Consider the following 20,917-nt stretch of genomic DNA (forward strand, 5'->3'; position numbering starts at 1 on the left):
GCCATTTGGGCATAGTTCCAGAATGTTTGTATCAGTTCACAACTCTACCAACAATGTATTAGTGTCCCACTTTTCTCATATTCTCTTTAACATACATTTTCTTTTTCTGTCATATTAGTCAATCTAATAGGTGTAAGGTACCACCTTGAAATTGTTTTAATTTGCATATTTCTGATCAATGGTGATTTCATATGCTTTAGCACTTGAGATTTGACTTGTATTTTTATTTATTTTATTTTATTTATTTTAATTGAATTTTATTTATTTATTTTAAAAAATAAATTGTTTTCTACATATTTGAGATACTAGTTGCAAAATCTTCATTCCCCCTTCCAGTTTTCTGCTTTATTTATAATTCTAATTGCACTGGTTTTGTTTATGCAAAGCCTTTTAAATTTTCTATAATCAAAATGATACACTTTACATTTTGTCATGCTCTCTAGGTTTTCTTTGGCACTAAATTCTTCCCTCTCCATAAATCTGACAGATGAACTATTCTATGTTCTCTTAATTTGCTCATGGTATCACTTTTTATGTGTAAAGCACATATCCATTTTGACCTTATCTTGGTATATAGTGTGAGATGTTGGTCTTTGTCTAATTTGTGCCTTGATGTTTTATGATTTCCTCAGCAGTTTTTGTTCCAAAAGTTTGGATCTTTGGATATTTCATATATTAGGTTACAATGGTCATTTACTATGATGTAATTTGTACCTAGTCTATTCCACTGATACATTATTTCTTAGCCAGTACCTGATTGTTTCAGTAGTTACTGCTTTATAATGCAGTTTGAGATCTTTCCTAGATTTTTTGAAGACTTCCTGCTTGTTATTTCTAATATTGTGCTGTTAATAGTATATTAGTATAGTATTTCATCACAATAATTTACTGCAATTTGTTGGACCATTTCCCAATTGATGGACATCTCCTCAATGTCTAATTCTTTACCATCATAAAAAGGAACAACAATAATATTTTTGTATGTATGTATGCCCTTTTCCTTTTTCTTTGATCTCTTTGGAATACAGACTAGTAATGCAATTTCTAGGTCAGCGGGTCTGCACAGTTTTATAACATTTTGATCATTGGTCCAAATTGCTCTCCATAAATGGTAGGATTAGTTTACAAATTTGCCAATTATTGTATTGGTGTATTGATTTTTTCATATTCCCGCCAATATTTGTCATTTAATTTTCTGTCATATTAATCAATCTTATAGGTATGAGGTGGTATATTAAAGTTGTATTAATGTGAATTTCCTTAATCAATATTAATCTAGAACATTTTTTCATATATTTATAGTTAGTTTTGATTTCTTTTTTTTTTTTTTGAAAACTGCCTGGTTCATATACCTTGACTATTTATAAATTGGAAAATGGCTTGTATTTTTATAACTGGGCCTCAATTCTTTATATAATTGAGAAATAAGGTCTTTATCAGAGAAATTTGCTCTAGAAATTTTTCCTCCACTCTTTTTCCTACAAATTTTGGCTGTACTAATATTACCTCTCTTATTTGATTTTGAAAATCTTTTTTTTGAGCTCTTCTAGGAAACTTATTGGGCTTATGTTTAACTTGCATTTTTTTTCCTTTGAGGCACTGCTTGTGGTTGTTTTGATTATATTGTATTTTGACTGTATGTCTTGATCTTCCATGTTAGGTTTTCTTTATGGGTTGGGTCCTTTGTTGTTGTTGTTTGCTTATTTTCCCAGCCTATTTCTTGCTTTTGAACTTTATCTTAAAGTTGAGCTCTGCTCCTGGAGTTACAGAGATGTTGTTCCAAGCTTCATATTTTCTGTGCTACTGTTTTCAGAGCTAGTTCTTGAGTTCTGTAATAATGTTTTCAATGCTTCCAAGGTGGTATGATCTAATGGGAAGTGTAATCACTGTTCTCTTGGCCTGTGCCCTGGTCTTTACTTAGCCCTGGGACTGTGATCAGATTTCTTATCTCCTTAGTGTCTGTTAGCTGAGAGTTCCCAATACTACTATTTCCACTGACACAGTTGCCAAACTATTGATTGTATTACTGGATTGGCTTGCAATACACTCCAGGTTTGACTACCATCCTCTTGAGACAAACTTTTCCTGCCAAGCTCTTTAGTTTCTTGGGCTTGAAAAAATGTTTTTCTCTAATACTTTATTAGTTCTGCCAGTCCCAAAGTTGATTTGAGGCATTAGTTTAAAGTTGTTTGGATCAGAATTTGAGAAAGTTCAAGTGAATTCATGCCTCTACTCCACCATCTCGCCTCATACCCTAAATTTTTTTAGTTGTAAAAATTATTTCTATATTTTCAAAGAGCTGTGATTTCATCACCATGGGCATTTACTCCATAGTCACAAAATGACATCTTTCTCCATTCTTTAGTAGCATTCTCCAATAGAAGTTAAGACTTTAAAAAACTCTTCATCTGCTAACTATCTTTCTGATGATGTACCTTGAACTTAGCTATATTAATCTTTGGATAACATAAGTCAACCTAAGTAGTTATCTAAAGACTTTTCAGCTTGGTGGGAATAATAGAAGTTGCCTCTGTTGATATAACTTTAAAAATTTCCATGACATATAGGACATTTTTATAAGGGACTCTCATTTCATAATTTAATAATTCATTTGCTGAAAGTCTTCTTTATACCTAACCTAGATCTGTGAAGCTTCCATTTAACCTTAATAAAACGAGGAACATCTAGACATAACTACTAATTTGACAATGACAATTCATTTATTCATGATACCTCACTTCAAAAATTCAGAGATGAAAGAGACCTTAGAAGGTCATTGAATCCAAACTTTTCATTTGACATATGAAAAATGGAGCAGTGACTTGCCCAGAGTCACATAGCTTGTAAGTCTGTGGGGCAAGATTTAAACCCAGGTCTTCCTGATTTCATGTCCAAAGCCTTATTCATTACATCATGGACTTCAATGATATAGGGAAATCCCAGGGAGGAAAATTCTTCTACCAATACAGATTAGTAACTCTTTATCAATGTAGTCTTAGAGGCTTTGAGAGTTTGAGAGCCTTGCTCAGGGTCACATAGTCAGTCTGTGTCCAGGCTGCCTCTCCAATTGTATTCTTAAGGAATAATTTTTTTTTTTTTATATGAACTGGACTTAGTAAAAGAAACTCCAGAAGGAGGATTTTTGACACTGCCAAAGGCTTGCAGCCATTGTGGTTGAGATTATATGGCCAAAGTGGTCTGATTTCCCAAATTATGAAACCAAGTTAACTTTTCCTGTCAATTAACTCCTTTTTAGGGCTATATATATTAAATAATTATTTGAACATGCCTTAAGAACTTCAGAAGATGTTATATAATATTATTATTGTAAGGAAAAAATTTAACAAGCATCCTGAAATAGTTTTACTTGTAAAAAATATACAGATATTGAGTTCTTATGAAGTCAATAGATGATTATATGGAAAAGAGTAAAATCTGTCATGAATATATTTGGTGTAGGAGGTGTTACAAAGACTCAAGTTGTTATTGCACGCATCCTAGAATTCAAGAACTTTACACATCAAACTTGTATTCCATTATTCCAAATTTACAGATCAGAAGATTAAATTAATTTATACAGGCTTTACATTCTCTTCACACAATATCTCTTTAAATCTGAGGCATACCAATTCTATTACAAGAGAGATCTTTAGTAACAGTAATATTTTTTTTTTTGTTCTAAGAAACTAAATAGAAGAACACTGATAGAAAGGATTGTATGTCCATACATAACTGTGGGAGTGAAGTGGAAGGGACAAACATAGGAAGAAATTGCTTACATTTCATTCTTAATAGTAATCAGGAATGAATTCAGGATAATTTATATCTTACCTGAGCAGGCTTCTTTTGAATCACTTGCTGTGGCTAGGAGAAAGAAAAAAAAAAGGCAGTGTTAAATTCATTTAAGTGACAAAGGTAAGAATTATTTTGGATAAATTTATTTATTTATTTATAAAGTTAAGAGGATAGTTCAAGATTAAAATGATTCTTTATAAAACATTTAAAGAGTCTAGTTACCAAAACATACACAAAAATCGTATGAATATAATTGGGAAACATTAATTAAAGATAAGCAAATAGAGAGGTATTAATTGGCCATGGTTGGAATGTGCCAGCATAAGAAAAATGTAAGTTATTTATAGACATATTGCCATATAAATTAAATTACCAAAGTTTGTCTATTTAACATAACTAGCTCAACCATAACAATATTCAGCCAAAAGAAGAAAAGATCAAGAACCTTGAGAGAAATGATAAAAAAAATGTGAGAAGAATCACTAATAATAAGAGAAATGCAAAATGTTGTGGTTCTATCTTACATGCATTAAATTGACCAAGATGGTAAAAATGGAAAATAGCAACCACTTGAAAGGATCCATGAAGATAGGTACAAATGCACTGATAGAATTGTAAAATAATCCAACTATTCTGAAATGCAGTTTGAAGTCATAATCCAAAAGTTAGGAACCTGTTGCATACCCTTGACAGTACCACCACTGCATTTATATCCCAAAGAGATCAAAGAAATAAAGGACTCATATATACAAAAATACTTAGAGCATTATTTTTTGTTGTAGCACAGAATTGGAAACAAAGTATCCTCAACTGGATGAAAAAATTATGTTGCATAAAGGTAATATACAATAAAAAAATAAAAGAATGGAGGTATTTATAAAACTGATGCAAAATGAGATGAACAGGATAAAGGGAACAATTTTTTATAACAATAATAGCAATTTAAAGAAAACAAGTATGGAAACACATTAATTTAATGATAAATTATGATTTTATAAAAGGATAATGATTCATGAACATCTGGACAGACAAGTGATAGATTAGAAGTAGAGAATAAGACATATATTAAGGCAGAAACTAGGCATTGACCAACACCTAAAATATCAAGATAAAGTTGAAATAGGTTCATGATTTAGACAGTCAAAAAAGGGTCATACTACAAGCAAATTAGGAGGATAGTCTACCTCTTAGATCTTTGGAGAAAGAAGAAATTTATAGCCAAAAAGAACTAGAGAATATTATGAAATGCAAAAGGGAAAATTTTGATTATAGTAAATTAAAGATTTTTGTACAAACAAAACTGATGCAGTCAAGATTAGAAGGGAAGCAGAAATCTGTGAAAAAAATTTTACATTCAGTGTTTCTGATAAATTTTATATTAGGTGTTTTAAAAATATTGACAAAAGAATTGATTCAAATTTATAAGAATCTAAGTCATTCCCCAACTGAAAAATAGTCAAAGGATATGAACAGACAATTTTCAAATGAAGAAATTTCTAGTCATATGAAAAAATGCTCTAAATCACTATTGATTATAGAAATGCAAACTAAGACAACTTTGAGGTACCATTATATACCTCTCAGAGTGACTAAAATGACAGAAAAAGACAATGATAAATACTGGAGGGAAATGTGGGAAAACTAGGACACTAATACACATTGGTGAAGCTATGAACTGATCCAATCATTCTGGAGAACAATCTGGAACTTTGCCCAAAGGGCTATCAAACTGTGCATACCTTTTGATTCAGCAGTGTGTTTACTGACTCCACATCCCAAGGAGATCATAAAAAAGGCAAAAGAACCCGCATGTGCAAAAATGTTTGTAGCAGTCCTTTTTGTAGTGGCAAGAAACTGAAAATTGAGTGGATTATTCTTAGTTGAGGAATGGTTGAATAAGTGATGGTATATGAATATAATGGAATATTATTGTTCTATAAAAAGTGACAAGCAGGGGCAGCTAGGTGGCGCAGTGGATAGAGCACTAGCCCTGTATTCAGGAGGACGCGAGTTCAAATCTGGTCTCAGACACTTAACACGTCCAAGCTGTGTGACCCTGGGCAAGTCACTTAACCCCAGCCTCAGAGGGGGAAAAAAAAAAAGTGACAAGCAGGCTGATTTCTGGAACCTGGAGAGACTTACATGAATTGATACTCAGTGAAGTGAGTAGAACCAAGAGAACATAGTACACAGGAACAACAAGATTATGTGATGATCAACTATGATGGATGTGGCTGTTTTGAACAAGGTTATTATTCCTTTATTTTATAGATCAGGTTTTATAGATTATTTTATTATATAGATTTATTTATTATAGAACAGTGATATGGAAGAAAGAATATTGATTCTAGGGGCCAAAGACTTGTGATTTGAATTCTGGTTATGATACTTAGTACCTATTCAATTTTGAGCAAGTCACTTAACTTCTTTGGGATTCAGTTTCCTAATTTATAAAAAGGGATTAGACTAGATGGCCTTTGAGGTTCCCCCAGTTCTCTACCAAATCATTCTGTAAATGACTTGATCAAGTTTTTATTAGAAGAACGTGAATCTTTTGGCTTCAAATATGGGACAAATCCTCTACCAGCCCCTTGAATGTTGGAAAGGTAAAATCGTTTTATGATGACATTGTTGGAAATAAAATGGCTACAGTTTTCCCATACAATGGGAAACATACCTCTCTTTGGAGGGGTGTGATTCCCCTATTCAGTTGTCTTCCCTTAAGTAGGTATTAAATGATCTTAATAGTTCATTTTGAGTTTGCAAAGCATTTTACAAATTCTATCTCATTTTAACTTTACAACAACCCTAGGAGACAGGTGTTATCATTGCCATTTTACAGAGGGAGAAACTGAGGCAAGCAGATGAAATAATTTCTCCAGGGTCATACTACTAGTAAGTATGACAGTAAATCATATGGCAAACTGTGGGCAGAGTTCTAATTTAGATGTTTCTGATTCTAAGTCTAATATTCCATCCCTTGTACCATATAGCAGCATCACCAATGTCTTGTCTTTTCTTCCTCCTTCCCTCCCTCCCTTCCTTTTTTCCTCTCTCTCTCTCTCTCTCTCTCTCTCTCTCTCTCTCTCTCTCTCTCTCTCTCTCTCTCTCTCTCTCTCTCTCTCTCTCCTCTCTCTCATAATTGGGGTTAAATGACTTGTCCAGAGTCACACAGGTAGAAAGTGTTAAGTTCCTGAGGCCAAATTTGAACCCAGGTCCTCCTGACTTCAGGGCTGGTACATAACTGTGCCATCTAGCTGCTCTTTACCAGTATCTTTAAAAAAAAATTCAAATGCAAAGTATCTAGGCTCAGTGAACATGATTACAAAGAGAAGTGGCAAGAAAGTTGTATTCAGGTCATAAAAAAAGCCATTCTTCTGGTATGCCCTTTTCTTTGCTTTAAATCAGAGTGGAAAAGATATCTTGAAACCACACAGTTTGTGATGATGTCTTCTCCAGGTGGATGGTTTGCCCAGGACTCATTAGAACTTTTCTACCCCTTAGGGCTCAAATGTTCTTGCCAAGAGATTATTCATCTCAAAAGAGTCATTTGTAAGAATAGGCTACAGTGAGCCTTTTAGTAACCTCCATCTCCGACACTCTCCTCCCTCTTTCTCCTCTTGGTGATTACACCTGTACACATGTTTACTCTCAAACCACATCAAATCCACAGACATTCTTGCAGGCTGACTAGTTCCAACTGCTCAGAAATCCCCACATTTTTTTGGCTGTGGACTCTGCATTCATGTGACTCCTGCATACTCTGTAGCTCAATGAAATCCTCTGAAAGAGCTGCCAACTCACCCAATTTTCCATGAATTAGGTCCTGACACTTCAATGAGGGGAAAGACAATGTCTGAAACTAGGCCAGCTCTGGCTCTCTGCCTAGTCTGCTCCAGTCCTCCTACCAGCTGCACTTCCACAGATCACTTCATACTTTTCAGACCACCAAACAAACAGACCTTTGAATCCTTTCAATGCGGGTTGGGATGACGGCTGCCAGTATGTTTTCCCAGCCTCTGGCACCCAATGGCTCCAGACTGTATCCAGAAAGTTGGTTGATTTTTTTGTTTTGTTTTTATTTTTATGAATGGCTTTGGTAGAGAACTGCAGACTGGAAACTGCGGCCATTCATAAAAAGGGAAAGAAAAAAAGGGCACTTCCACTGTCTGGAAATCTTTTCTGATACCAACCAAATTGCAAGTCTCTCTATCTTTCCTGGGTTACTTCCTATCTTAGTCCTAACTATATATATACTGATATGCTAGTTGCCATTTAGGGTTCTTGTCATCAGAAAAAATATATATGGATCATCTTTTTTTGGATTCTTTTTAGGGAAGAATTATATTACATTAGATATAGATTTTATCATTTAAATGTTCCAAACGAAAAACAAACAAATGAACTTTTTTTTCATGCAACCTAATGAGTAAAACTATCTTGTATACACATTTCCTGCAGAGAACAGTCATTTACATTTATTGTTGGGTTCATCTCTTCTTGACTGGGAGGATATGGGCCCTTAATATTGACCCTATATATATATATATTTTTTTTTTTTTTTGGAAAATGAAATTGAGGTATAGAAAGAGTATATGATGTTCAAGGTCAAATAGAGAGTTATAGAGTACACCGGGCCTAAAAATCACATGTCCCACCTCCCATTCTTTTGCTCTTATCTTCCTAAGTCCCCTTAAAAAGGCAGGTCTGATGAACAACTATTAAAGGGGGTTAATTTTTATCTTCTAGATCCTCTGTCAATACATTTTTTTGTTTTACTTTTTAAGTCCTTGGGGCAGCTAGGTGGTGCCATAGTGCATAGAGTGAAGGGACTGGAGTCAAAAAGACCCATCTTCTTGTGTTCAAATCTGTCCTCAGACATTTATTATCTATTATTACTCTAGCCAAATAGAGTATTATTACTCTAGCTGTTTGCCTCAGTTTCTTTATATGTAAAATGAGTTGGAGAAGGAAATGGCACATCACTCCAAGGAAACCCCCAAGTGAGGAGTCAGATATGATTAGACAGTGATGGCAACAAATTAAAACTCTGACCTCAATAAGTATGATTAGTTGTGTTAAACGATCTCAGCAAACTTCAAAATGTTTGAAATGGAATACTTTCTTATACAAATATTTGCCTTGTTTCCATTTTTAGCTTGGGGAGAGTAAGTATGAATGAAAATTCCCTTGGAACATAGATTTATATATCAAAGAAAATGTAAAAGGCCAGAGGATTTTAAAGGAATACTTGGGGGGGAAATAGCATTGACCAGAAGTAAAAGACCTCAATCAAGTGAATTTTTTTTTAATAAGGATTTCTCTATAGCAGGAGCAAATGTTTTCTAAAGATATGTTCTTCAATGCATAATTTTTTTTGTTAGCTTCCACATTATGTAATGTTAATTAGACACAAACATGTATATATGCCTTATCTTTTTTTGTGGAAAATACAAAGTAACCTTTTGGATTATCAATAATAAGGTAATTATGATAAAACTTATTAGGCTGAAAAGTAAAGTTGCCTATCTCTTTAGGTACCATTTCCAAAATTAGCAAATTACAGAGAGAAGAATGGATAATGAGCCTAGTTTACATTTATAAAACATTCTTCATCCCAAGACATGTTACAACTGTAGAAAGGTTCTTCACAGCCAGACACCTCCTGAAAGAGTTCACTGAGAAACAGTGAAACAGCTGAGAAAAAGGTTAAGGGAATCATATAGATTTCCAAGATAATACACAAACTCCTATTTCTACAGGGGAAAAGATATTATGGAATTTCCATGGCCCACGGAGGAATTTGGCTTTTAAGTTTAATGGAAAGACCCTCATGTGGGAAGTTGCCGGCTACTCCATTTATCTCCTACAGAATAATAAAGAGCTAGGCTTCCTCAGGCCTTTTGGGAATCAAACCCATGATTCCAGGGAGTCTAGGTAGTATAAAGCTGATATTTAGATCACTAAGCCATCCTCTTCTAGCAGGAACTGTAAGAAAATCCCTTATGACAAAGGCTTGAGACATAAGCAATTAATTTTAATAAAAATTTAAACCTTGAATAAAAAGGAGTTTGAAGTGACCTTTACCACCTTTAAAGCTTTTTATTAAATAAAGTACAATATATACATAACAAAATAAGACTAAACATCATACTCTGACCCTCTAGAAGAAATCAGCCTTTTAAACTAAAGTTAGTAGCTCTCTGGGCTATTTGAAAGCAGCAAGGTTTTAATCTAATTATTTCCTTTTTGGGGGGCAGTCATTATTGTAATACTGGTAGATGTTGTATTCAGAATCATATATGACTTTGCGTTGAGTAAATACCTTTTTTTTTTTTTTTTTGAGCTGCTTGCTTCATATTGAACTTGTAATAATGCTCAGGACATGTTTTCCCTACACTATCTTTTTGCTCTGGACCATTAAAAATATTAAAAAAAAACCCTTTAAAAATATTAAAAAATATAAAAAGAAACAAATGATATTTTTAAGTGAATGCTACATTGGGGAAGGAGGAAACATTTCCTTTTCCAGTGCATAGTCCCAAATAATCTTAGAAAGTGTTTTAAAATGAAAACAAACAAACAAAAAGCCTCACAAAACAGTTGGCACTTGGAATCTATTTTTGACATTATAAGAAGTTCTAGTCACTGGAGTTAAAGTCATTGTGTATATTGTTTTCTTTTCTGTTTACTTCACTCTGTATATCAGTTTATACAAGTTCTCCTCTGTTTCTCTAAATTCATCTTTATCAATGTTTCTTATTGCACAGAAATTAGTGATATAACAAATTTTAAAAATTATTAACCAATTGATAGACACTTATTTTGTTTCCATATTTTTGCTACCACAAAAAAATGCTACTAGGAATTCTTTAGTATATATGGAATCTTTCTTTCTTTGACATCCTTAGGGAAGATGCCAAGTAACGGTCTCCCTGAGTCAAAGGTTATAGATATTTTGTTGTTTAGTCATTTTTCAGTCATGTCCAGCTCTTCATGATCCCTTTTGGAGGTTTCTTCACAAAGACACTGCTATGCTTTATAATTTCTATCTTCATCTCATTTTACAGAGGAGGAAACTGAGGCAAATAGGATCAAATGACCTGCACAAGATCACAAAACTAGTAAGTGGCTGGATTTGAAATCAGGTCTTCCTGACTCCAGGTCTGGCACTTCATGTACTGAACCATTAGCTGCCCATGTTCATTAAAGTCACTTAAAAAAAGGCATAGTTTCAATTTACTTTCCCAAATGGTTCTCCCATTTGTGTGCCAGTCTTTTCCACAGCTCCTCCAACATTATTTATTTTAGTCTTTTGTCATTTTTGCTATTTTTTTTAAATGTGAGGTGAAACCTTGCAGTTTTAATTTATATCTCTTGTGATCATGATTTGAAGCAATCTTTTCTATTGTTAATACTTTGTTCCTATCCCTTGAATTACTATCTACGAATTGAACAGTTAGTTTGGTCAAACTCAATTCATTCGATAACCGTTTAGCAAGCACCTGTCAGTCAATAAACATTTATTAAGTGCCTACTGTATGCCAAGTACTGAGTTAAGCACTGGAAAAACTAAAAGAGGCAAAAGACAGTTCCTCCCCTTAAAGAGCATACAATTTAGTGGAACAGACAATAAGCAAACAGATATATACACACCATACAGAACAAATAAGAAATAATTAAGAGAAATAATAAAAAAATTAAATAATTAAGAATAGAATTAAGAGGGGTTGGGAAAAGTTTCTTTACAAGATACCTATTATAAAGTACTAATTACTGCAAGATATTGTTCAAGGCGCTGGTGAAATTCAGACAGAAATTAAAGTGGTCACCACTCTCAAAGAATTTCTTGGGGATAGGGCACAAGATACAGACATAAAAACATAGACTCAAGGTAATTTGTGGAAGTTGTCATCAAAAGCCCCATTCAAGCCTCTTGAATTTAGCCTTAAAGAGAAGATTCTAAAAGCTAAAAGTGGAAAGGGAGTATTTTCCCCGGCAAGTCACTTATCTTTGATCTGCCTCAGTTTTCTCATCTGTTAAATAAAAATAATAACAGTATTTCTTCCAAGATCGTCGTGAGAATGAAATGAGACAATAGTTTTAAGGGGACAGCTAGGTGATGCATTGGATAGAGTGGATAGCCTGGACGGAGTCAGTAGGACCTGAGCTCAAATCTGAACTTATTAGCCTTAGACATTTATTAGCTGTGTGACCCTGGCCAAGTCACTTAATCCTAACTGCCTTAAAAAGGGATATCTATAAAGCACTTTTAAAACCTCAAAGCAATATAGAAATGCCATAATTATTATTATCACATCACCTTCATCATCATGATCATCATCACCAGCACCATTGTCATCACTATCCTCATTCTAGGCAGAGGAATGGATGTGGAAGATAAAAAGTCATATGTGGGGAAAAAAGTAAGACAGTTTTGCACATAAGCGTTTGTGAGGGGAGAGTGGTATGAAAAAAAGTCTAAAAAGCTTAGTCAAGGTTTCCAGGTGAGATATACAGATGCTGTTCTATCTCTGTGATAAGTAACTTTTGAAAACCAATAATCAATTAATCAATATAAAAGGTGTTAGGCTGGAAAATGTTGAGATTTAAGTCTTTCATTTATAAATAACAGAGCTCAAAGACAGGTGAGAGCAGGATGGATTTTTTTTCACTTGTAATTAAGAGTCTTTTAAGTTTAAATAGAAAGGCTTCCTCTTCTATTTTAGTGATATGGCAGTAGAGTATTGATGAATCATTTCATGACCTCACCCACTAGACACATAAATCAATAGCTGTCACTGTAATTCCTTGTGGTCTCTCCACTAGTTGAAATTTAATTTACTCTAGCTTCCAAAGCACTGTCTTACCAAGAAGGTTTGTACTATGATTCTTAATGCCTCTTGAACTTGCAGTCTCTTTCCAAGTTTATTCTTTTCTCCATTCCAGATACAATTTTAAAAAATAATAACCAAGAGCCACCCATGAGACGATGGTAGAGAGGGATATACGACTATCTCCAGTGTTCTGCCTCATCTCATGCTTTCTCTTCCTATACATCATGGTTGTCTTCATGACACTCTGTCTGACCTTCTCTTGTTCTAGCCCCAGGCCCTCCTGCCATCCACCCTTTCTGGGGTATTGGATGTCTGAAATCATTTGCAGCAAGACAAATCCCTTTTGTTCGTATATTCAGGAAACCTCAAGAATGAAAGATCTAACAGCTAATTTAATTTCAGGGTACAGTCAGCATGCAATTATTAGCATTAATGGAGGGGGAAGAGGTCTGGGAAAACTAAAATAGCAAATAATTAAAAAATGATTTGTATTTGGCTTTGGGGTGTGTTTTAATACTTGAATTTGAATTTGCTGTGTCTGACATTTAGGGAATTTTTTAGACAAAATTATGGAGCCAAACTGAAAACAATTCAGAGTTCTCCGTTCTTCTTAGAAATTTTCCTTGCTGAGGATGGATTACTTTCTCTTAGAATGGTATTCAAGTTACTGTTAGAGACCTTCTCCAGGGCTGGTGATGAGTTTAAATACCTGGTTTTCAAAATGATTCTCTATGTTTAATTCAATTCAATGCAATTCTGTTTAAATATATGGGCAAGATTTTTGATTTTCTTCACAGGCTAATTGTACGTTATTTCAAAGTCTGATTCTTTTTGTACAGCAAAACAACTATTTGGACATGTATACATATATTGTATTTAACTTATACTTTGACATATTTAACATGTACTTCCTTCTGGGAGAGGGGGTGGGGGAAGGAAGGGGGAAAGTGGAACAAAAGGTTTTGCAATTGTCAATGCTGAAAAATTACCCATGCATATAAATAAATATATGGGCAAGGTTAGTCCTGTGGCCTTTAATATGTGGATAAGGCTAGCCTGGAGATTCAAGGACAAAACCAACAGCTACTGCTTTCAAAGTATTTTAACTAAGGGAAGGACACATTATGTACATGAATCACAAGAAGCAAAGTAATTTGAAAAGTAAGAGTGCACTAAAAACTGTATGAGGAAGTAACATCTGAGGTGAGCCTTAAAGGATAAGGATTTGGAAAAGTAGAATGAAAGGAGGCGTACATTGCAGACATGGGAGTTGTTCAGAGTGAATGCACGGAGTCATTTGAAACTTGAAAGCAAGGATTTTCCAGCAATAAATAACAATGAGAACCCTCTTTTCTGAGATGGAATGGAAACACATTTGTGAAGCATAGAAAATGTAAAAAGAAAAGTGAGAAATGGCCTCCCTTGTCTCAAGAATTCTTATTCATGGTTCTCAGGGAATGCCTACTCTCTTTGCAGGAGAGGCTAGCTGTAGGATGAGATTAAGTACAGGCACAAAGGGCTAGTGATTCTTAGGCTATAACCAGTCAACCAGTCTCTCAGTAAGTCAACAAGCATTCATTAAGTCTCTACCACCTGCCAGTCACTGTGCTAGGTAGGTACTTAGGGATACAAATAAAAAAGAATGAAAAAACCCCTACTTTCAAGGAGCTTCTATTTTAATGAATTCAATGACACTCTAGGACTCCAAGTTTTATCATATTTTAATATATATATAAATAAAAGGGATATATTTGGACATGTAGAGTCAGAACTCTCTATAATCAATGTCTATCATGGTCAGATGGGACTCTCTAAGGAGATGATGATGCTACAAGATATTTCTGGTGAATTTATACCAGAGCTTTTAAAACAAGGCTCTAATATCACTGGCACTGTTACTTATTGGAGACAAACTACCTTTTTTTGGGGGGACATCCCTGATTTGAGAATTACCCTGCCCTCTTGTGGTGGGAGGTCTGAATATGGATCATAAACCAAGCTGTAACATTCAGTTAGTGGCAATTCTCCATTTACACAAGTAAAAATCTGTGTTGGGTCATAAGTTCTTTCCCCTGTGCCTCATGTGTGCAGTTAGATGATGACTGTACTGTGTGTGTATACATGTAGCCACGGATGGTTGCAATTTGACAGTAACATCTGGCCCTTATAGTGCAAAGGAGATTTTGTAGTGTTCTGTACAAAGTCTCATACAAAGTGATAAATCTATGGGGAGTTTTGGCAAAACCTGTGGAATTTCTGTTTGGTGTGGGGGGTTGGGGGCAAAGGGAAGTGTTCTTTATTTTCTATTTTACTCAGTCTTACTTTTAAACAGAAATTGGATTACTCTAAAAGTATTTATTGGATCATTATGCCAAACTTTCTTTGCCATTGTTGAATCTCTCTCTCTCTCTCTCTCTCCCTCTCTGCCTCATTCTCTCTCTCTCTCTCTCTCTCTCTCTCTCTCTCTCTCTCTCTCTCTCTCTCTCTCTCTCTCTCTCGCTCTTTTAGATAGCAAACATTTATAATATGAAAATGTGAGGGGGGCACAATTTGTTTGCTACTACCTATCAGATTTAGGCCTATGACCATCAGAGTTATCATTGTGGACAAATTTGGGGTGACTATAGTTTTGCATCTCTTTTGTTCAGAAACCTTAAGAAGGAGGGAGGTATTGGGTCATCCAGTATGACTGACCCAGGATTTTGACTTGGAGTATGAACAACATATCAACTAAAATAGCACTGTTGAAATTAACTGTAATTCTGAAAAACTAAGTTTTCTATTTATAAATGTGGTTAGCTTATGTATAAATGTAATTCATGACAGTTTATATTGAGGACACCAAGGAAGGAAAAAAAAAAAGAGAGAAAACACTATATTCAAATTAAGAGAAAGATGAAGTTACAATTTAAAAAAATTCTGTCCCTAATATGCAAACATCTCCAGGAGAACTTTAAAGTTATTGATTAGACTAAAACAAAGGTACACGCTTAGTTTATTGTGATTTACTATTGAGTAATCAAGTATATATAGACTAAAAAAACAGCAAATTACCAATGAGAAAAATATTGTAGAAAAGAATATAAAAAGATTTTCCATTATGGAGGAAATAAGAAAGTAGGAAAAGCCTGTAGAGAATTTCACAAAAGGAAGAAATGAAAGTTCATGGGAAAATAGATGAACAGAGATTTGAAAGAAAAAATTAGTACAAAAAAGGAAAACAATTTTTTTCTTACCAAAGAGAAGTCTAAAAATAACTTATATATCTTCATTTCCTTAAAGATTCTAATTAAGTTTCAAATAAAAATTAAACATGGAAAACAGTTTAGGGTTCAATGTTATTAAATTCATAGCATCAAAGTTGTTTTTCAACTTACTGCTGATTTACAGCAATGAAACAGATATTTTTATTCAAAGTAGAAGACTGTGGTTTAGGGAACATAGATATAAAGCATTCTGAAGGGAATAGTCATACACAGGTGAGGCAAAGGATATGATCTCAAGTGTCTTTTTTCATCTCAATTTTTTTATGATTCTCCATTATATTTTTTATGTTTACCCTTAGACAAAGGCCAATTGGGAATCAAAAAAATTATTGCTGGCTTAGAGTAAAAGAAAGGGTTAATTTGTTCCTGCCCCAATCCTCCTGTTTATTGAAACAGTCCATTTCCACAGTTGATCAAGTTTAGTTACTTGTTTTCTTCATAAATTTCTTTAAAACTCTATGCAACAATTCAATTGGTTAACTCTGTCTTTGCACATCATAACACCATCAAAGGAAAAATAGTAAAAAATTTAAGTACTCCAGCACCCTTAGGGGAAATAAAATATTTTATGTATAGACATTAGGCTGTAGCCAAAATCCAAACTCAGGCTAATATCAACTTTAGTCAGGAGTTTTGGCTAATGTTCAATCTTGATCTAACAAGTAGACTATAAATACAGTTAACATGAAATTAAGATCATTAAAGATGAGCAATTATTAGTACTTCAAACATATATGTAATGCTTTTATAATCCCAAATAACAAATAATGCTTATTCTTTCTAGGATTTTAATATAAAACCATCTAATATAAATATAAATTGGAGTTTGGATGTAAGATATACACACTCATTCTCACATATTTTTATGATAATAGAAAGCATGGAACTCAAAAAAAAAAAAAAAAAAAGAACTATTTTTCTTCCAGCTGTTCACATCCTATGATTCTATTTCTTGATCATATTTGTCTAATAACAGCATTTAATGAATTGTTTTGGTTTTGATAATATTTGTTCTGGTCCTTTTATTAAACTTAAACAATAAGAGTAACATCAACAACTTTTCCTAAGATGAAATTTCAGCAGTTATAATTTCCCAGATTTTTAGAAGAAAAACATATGCTGTGTATACTTGATTACTAAACAATAAATCACATTAATCTAAAATTGTACATTTGCTTTATTCTAATCAGTAACTGTTTCCATTTCTCTTCATATGAAAAACAAATCTAAGAAAGAGAACTCAACATTTCAAATGTTGCTTTTTGACAGAGTTAATCTTAAGAAAGAGTTGCCAAGCTCACATTGCTTGAAATGGATAAGTAAGATGATTACATTTTGTGGATATGACACTTAATGCTACAATTTCTTATTGCCTAAAGGGGCTAGAAATAGGTAACTTTTTGGAAAGTTCTACGATACTGAACTATGTTAGATAAACTTTGATATTTTGACTTCACAGCACTCTTTGGCACTGGCTTAAACCTGAAAAGAGAAGTCTAGCTTTTTACCTTGGGGCAGTATCATTTTCAGTCCATGAGATATTAAATATGGCATGACATCAACTTAAACCTTCTGACTCTCTAAGCAACTGTTAAAGAAAATGAGTTCTCTTTTTTCTGTCTTCACAATTAAATCAATTTCAAGTTTATCTCACTCAAGAGATAACTTCTTTCTAGATTTTCCCCCAAGGACTTCTTTTTCCTCCTGGATTAATGTTTTTTTTTTTTCCTCCAGAATTCATAGACTGAAAGTTTTTCATTCCTCTTTCTGAAAATCAAAAGTTTGAATCATCTGGCTTCAAAAGCTGAAATTCTGATTGTTTTCCATTTTGATTGAACTTCTGTAAGCTTCCAGTGCCTGTGTTTTAGCCCAAATCTTTACGAGTTATACTCTGAGACAAATATTTTCCCACTTTGATCTCTCTAAGAATGAAAGAGTACACAACATAATAGAACTATACGATCCAAATAACTATGCAGTGTCATCATTCACAATATTCCAAAATGTCTTTCTTCAAGACTAACAGTTTGTGATGGCATTCACAGCAACAAAAATCAATTAAACAGAATTAAACATGAAATATTTAATGATAATGACCCTTGATTTACAATGTGATTTCCTCATAAAGAGTCAGTGAAATAGGTTATACAGTTGTTGTCATTCTTATAAATTAGGAAATCACTTCGTTCCCTTCCTACTTCTGTCTCCCTCCCTACCTCCCTTCCTTCTTCCCTACCTCCCACTCTTCCTTGCTCCCTCCCTTCTTTCCTTCCTCTTTTCCCTTCCCTCTTTTTCTTCCTCCTTCTCTTCCTTCCTTTTTTTCTTTCCCTCCTTCCTTCCTTTCTTCTTTCCCTCCCTACCTGTTCTGCCTATATATAGTTTGTCACTAGGATTAGCCCTTTTGCTTGGTTGCTGAATCCAAAACTGGTGTATATTCCTATAAATGGGGGTCTCGCTCATGTGCAGAGTGCCTTGGATGGTACCTATTCATCAGAGTGGTTGGAAGCCTGCTTTCAAAAGAGCTATGATGACTTGTAAGGGATGCATCTTGGAAAGACATGTGGAGGATAGACTTCTGTAACTGGTTCCAGTCTGTTGACTACATGATGTATAAGGGGCTTTTTGGCTGGAGTAAATTAATACTCCATTTCTGATTGGTAGAGTAGGAAGTGAAATAAGAATAGTGTTTCTGCTGTTCTTATCCCACCTTCAGAGACTGAGGTATTCTAGGAGAGATTATGCCCCTGGGTTTTGGGAGTAAATGTTTGTATTTGTTCTTGCTATATCTTCAAAGTAAATATCCCCTTATAAAAGCTAATTGCTGTGAAGTAGTTAACTTGGGAGCTAGTTACTAACACCTAATGATAGGGTGGGGGAGCACCACTGGTAAGAGCTTGTGTCTGGCATTTGATCAGTCCGTGTTCAGTAAACACACAGTGTGAACTAGCTAATTAACACAACTCATAATATTATGCCTTGATGAAGTTTACTGATAGCTTCCTAGAAGATTTTAAATTGTTTAAGGATAGAGTCTCTGCATCCTGTATAATATCTGTATCCTGTTAATACACTCTATGATTCTCTTATCGTTAAATGACCGGTTCTATGTTTGATTCATAGTGTATGTTGAGTATCTCTTTTATTTCCTTTTCCATTCCTTTATTGGGGAAACTCTAGATTAGATGTCAAAAATAGAATTGCTTCTAGAGTATGAATGTGAGAATTGAGGAGGCTATTTCTCCTATTGAGAAGTCAGGTTTCTCTCAAGAGCCAAACTCTGGGCAAACATGATGGCAGATAAGATTGATGCACATTGCCAATTCCTATGACTTCCATGGAGAGGCAACTACCTTGTCATTGTATTAAAGGAGCAAGTATATTTATACTCCACACACAGAGAGCTGACAAACAGAGGGGTCTTATGAAGTTGAATTTGTCACTTACCTCTCGTGCTGTCAATAGGATCATTTCTATCCCTTTATCATAAGTCGGTAAGGGAATAAGCATTTATTAAATGTTTACTATGTGATAGGAATTATACTAAGCACTGGAGATCCACAGAAAGGCAAAAATAGGCCCTTCCCTCAAGGACTTCACATTCTAATGGGGGAGGTAACACGCAAGCATCTATGTACAAACAAGAAATGTATAAGAAAAATCAGAAACCATCTCATGGGGAGAGCAATAGCATTAAGTGGAATCATCAAGTGGAATTTCAGTTGATACTGAAGGAAGCCAAAGAAGAAGAAGATTTCAAACATGGGCATAGCCTGTGAAAATTCATGAGTCAGGAGATGGACAGTCTTCTTTGAAGAAAAGCAAGGAGTACAGTGATGAATATATAGAAGAATAAAGTATAAGAAGATTGGAAAAAGAGAAAAGGTACTGCTTATGAAAGGCTTTAAAAGCCAAATAGAGATTTTTATCTTTGATCCTGAAGGTGATGAAGAGCCACTGGAATTGACTGAATTGATGAGTAACAAGATCAGATTTGCACTTTAGACAGATCACTTTGATAGCTGAGTAGATAACCATATGTCTCTTACATTTTAAAAATTTGACAAATGCTGAGATAAAACTTTAGTGATGATGACTCAAAAGATATCTTTTCTATTCATTACTTAAATGAATTCTTGAGTCCTTACAAGCTTTCCTTCCTTTTGGTCTTCAAGACTACATGCTCCCAGGATAGCTATGTGGTGCAGTAGATAAGAGCACCAGCTTAGGAGTCCACCTGAATTCAAATCTGGTCTCATTAACTAGATGAGTAACCCCTGGCCAAGTCACTTAACTCCAATTGTCTCTAAAAGGAAAATAAAGAATATATGCTCTCTGGTTTATAAATTATGTGTGTTGGCAGAAAAATATTTTTGCACCTATTTTTCAAAGCAAAAAATGTTAAAGACACAGTAGGATTAAATGTATTTAAACAAGAGAAATACACTTGAAAAATCATACCTATATTCCAAGATAGCTAAATTACCTGCTGAGTAGTAGGATCAAGAAATGAGCATTTTTTTTAGTTCATGACTTATAACATATTTGATTGAAAAGTTGACTATTTGGTTTGTTATTCTGTGTGTATATGTGGGTGTGTATTTGTACTTGTACTCCAAGTATACAAAACTGTTACACAATTTGGCAAAATTCAAGAGAAGTACAACAAAAAAGACAATAGTGTTTGGGAGAAGGGAAACTCAAAAGAAGTATCAAGAAGAAATATGTTCTGGTGGATATGAGATATTCTGCTGGAAAGGGAGACTATAAGGAATTCTACCCTGGGAAAGTTTTTCCAGGGAAGCAATGTCCTTAGGAACTTAATATCCTAGAATAAAGGTGATGAAATTTTTTAAGAGACTTGAATACATTTAAAGGTCTCTATTTTAATTGTCTGCATGTTCAATGGGGCTAGTTTAGGGATGATATGAAAGGATCATCGAATATTCTATTAATTCCATTACATACTAATTTAGATATATATACTAATAAGAGAATTTTCACCCTATTAATTGTAGGGAT

At 34.1% G+C, this 20,917-nt stretch overlaps 1 protein-coding gene across 1 annotated transcript in view; it reads right to left on the reverse strand.

Moving 5' to 3' along the window:
• The window catches only part of HMGA2 (high mobility group AT-hook 2), a 189,338-nt gene that overhangs the window by 19,107 nt on the left and 149,314 nt on the right, over positions 1–20,917 (reverse strand). The window contains exon 4 of the mRNA XM_074269719.1: positions 3,832–3,864. Coding sequence (XP_074125820.1) covers positions 3,832–3,864 — 33 coding nt within the window. The remainder of the gene's footprint in view (positions 1–3,831; positions 3,865–20,917) is intronic.

This window comes from Sminthopsis crassicaudata, chromosome 5 (genome assembly GCF_048593235.1).
Source record: "Sminthopsis crassicaudata isolate SCR6 chromosome 5, ASM4859323v1, whole genome shotgun sequence".
NCBI classification, from domain to species: Eukaryota; Metazoa; Chordata; class Mammalia; order Dasyuromorphia; family Dasyuridae; genus Sminthopsis; species Sminthopsis crassicaudata.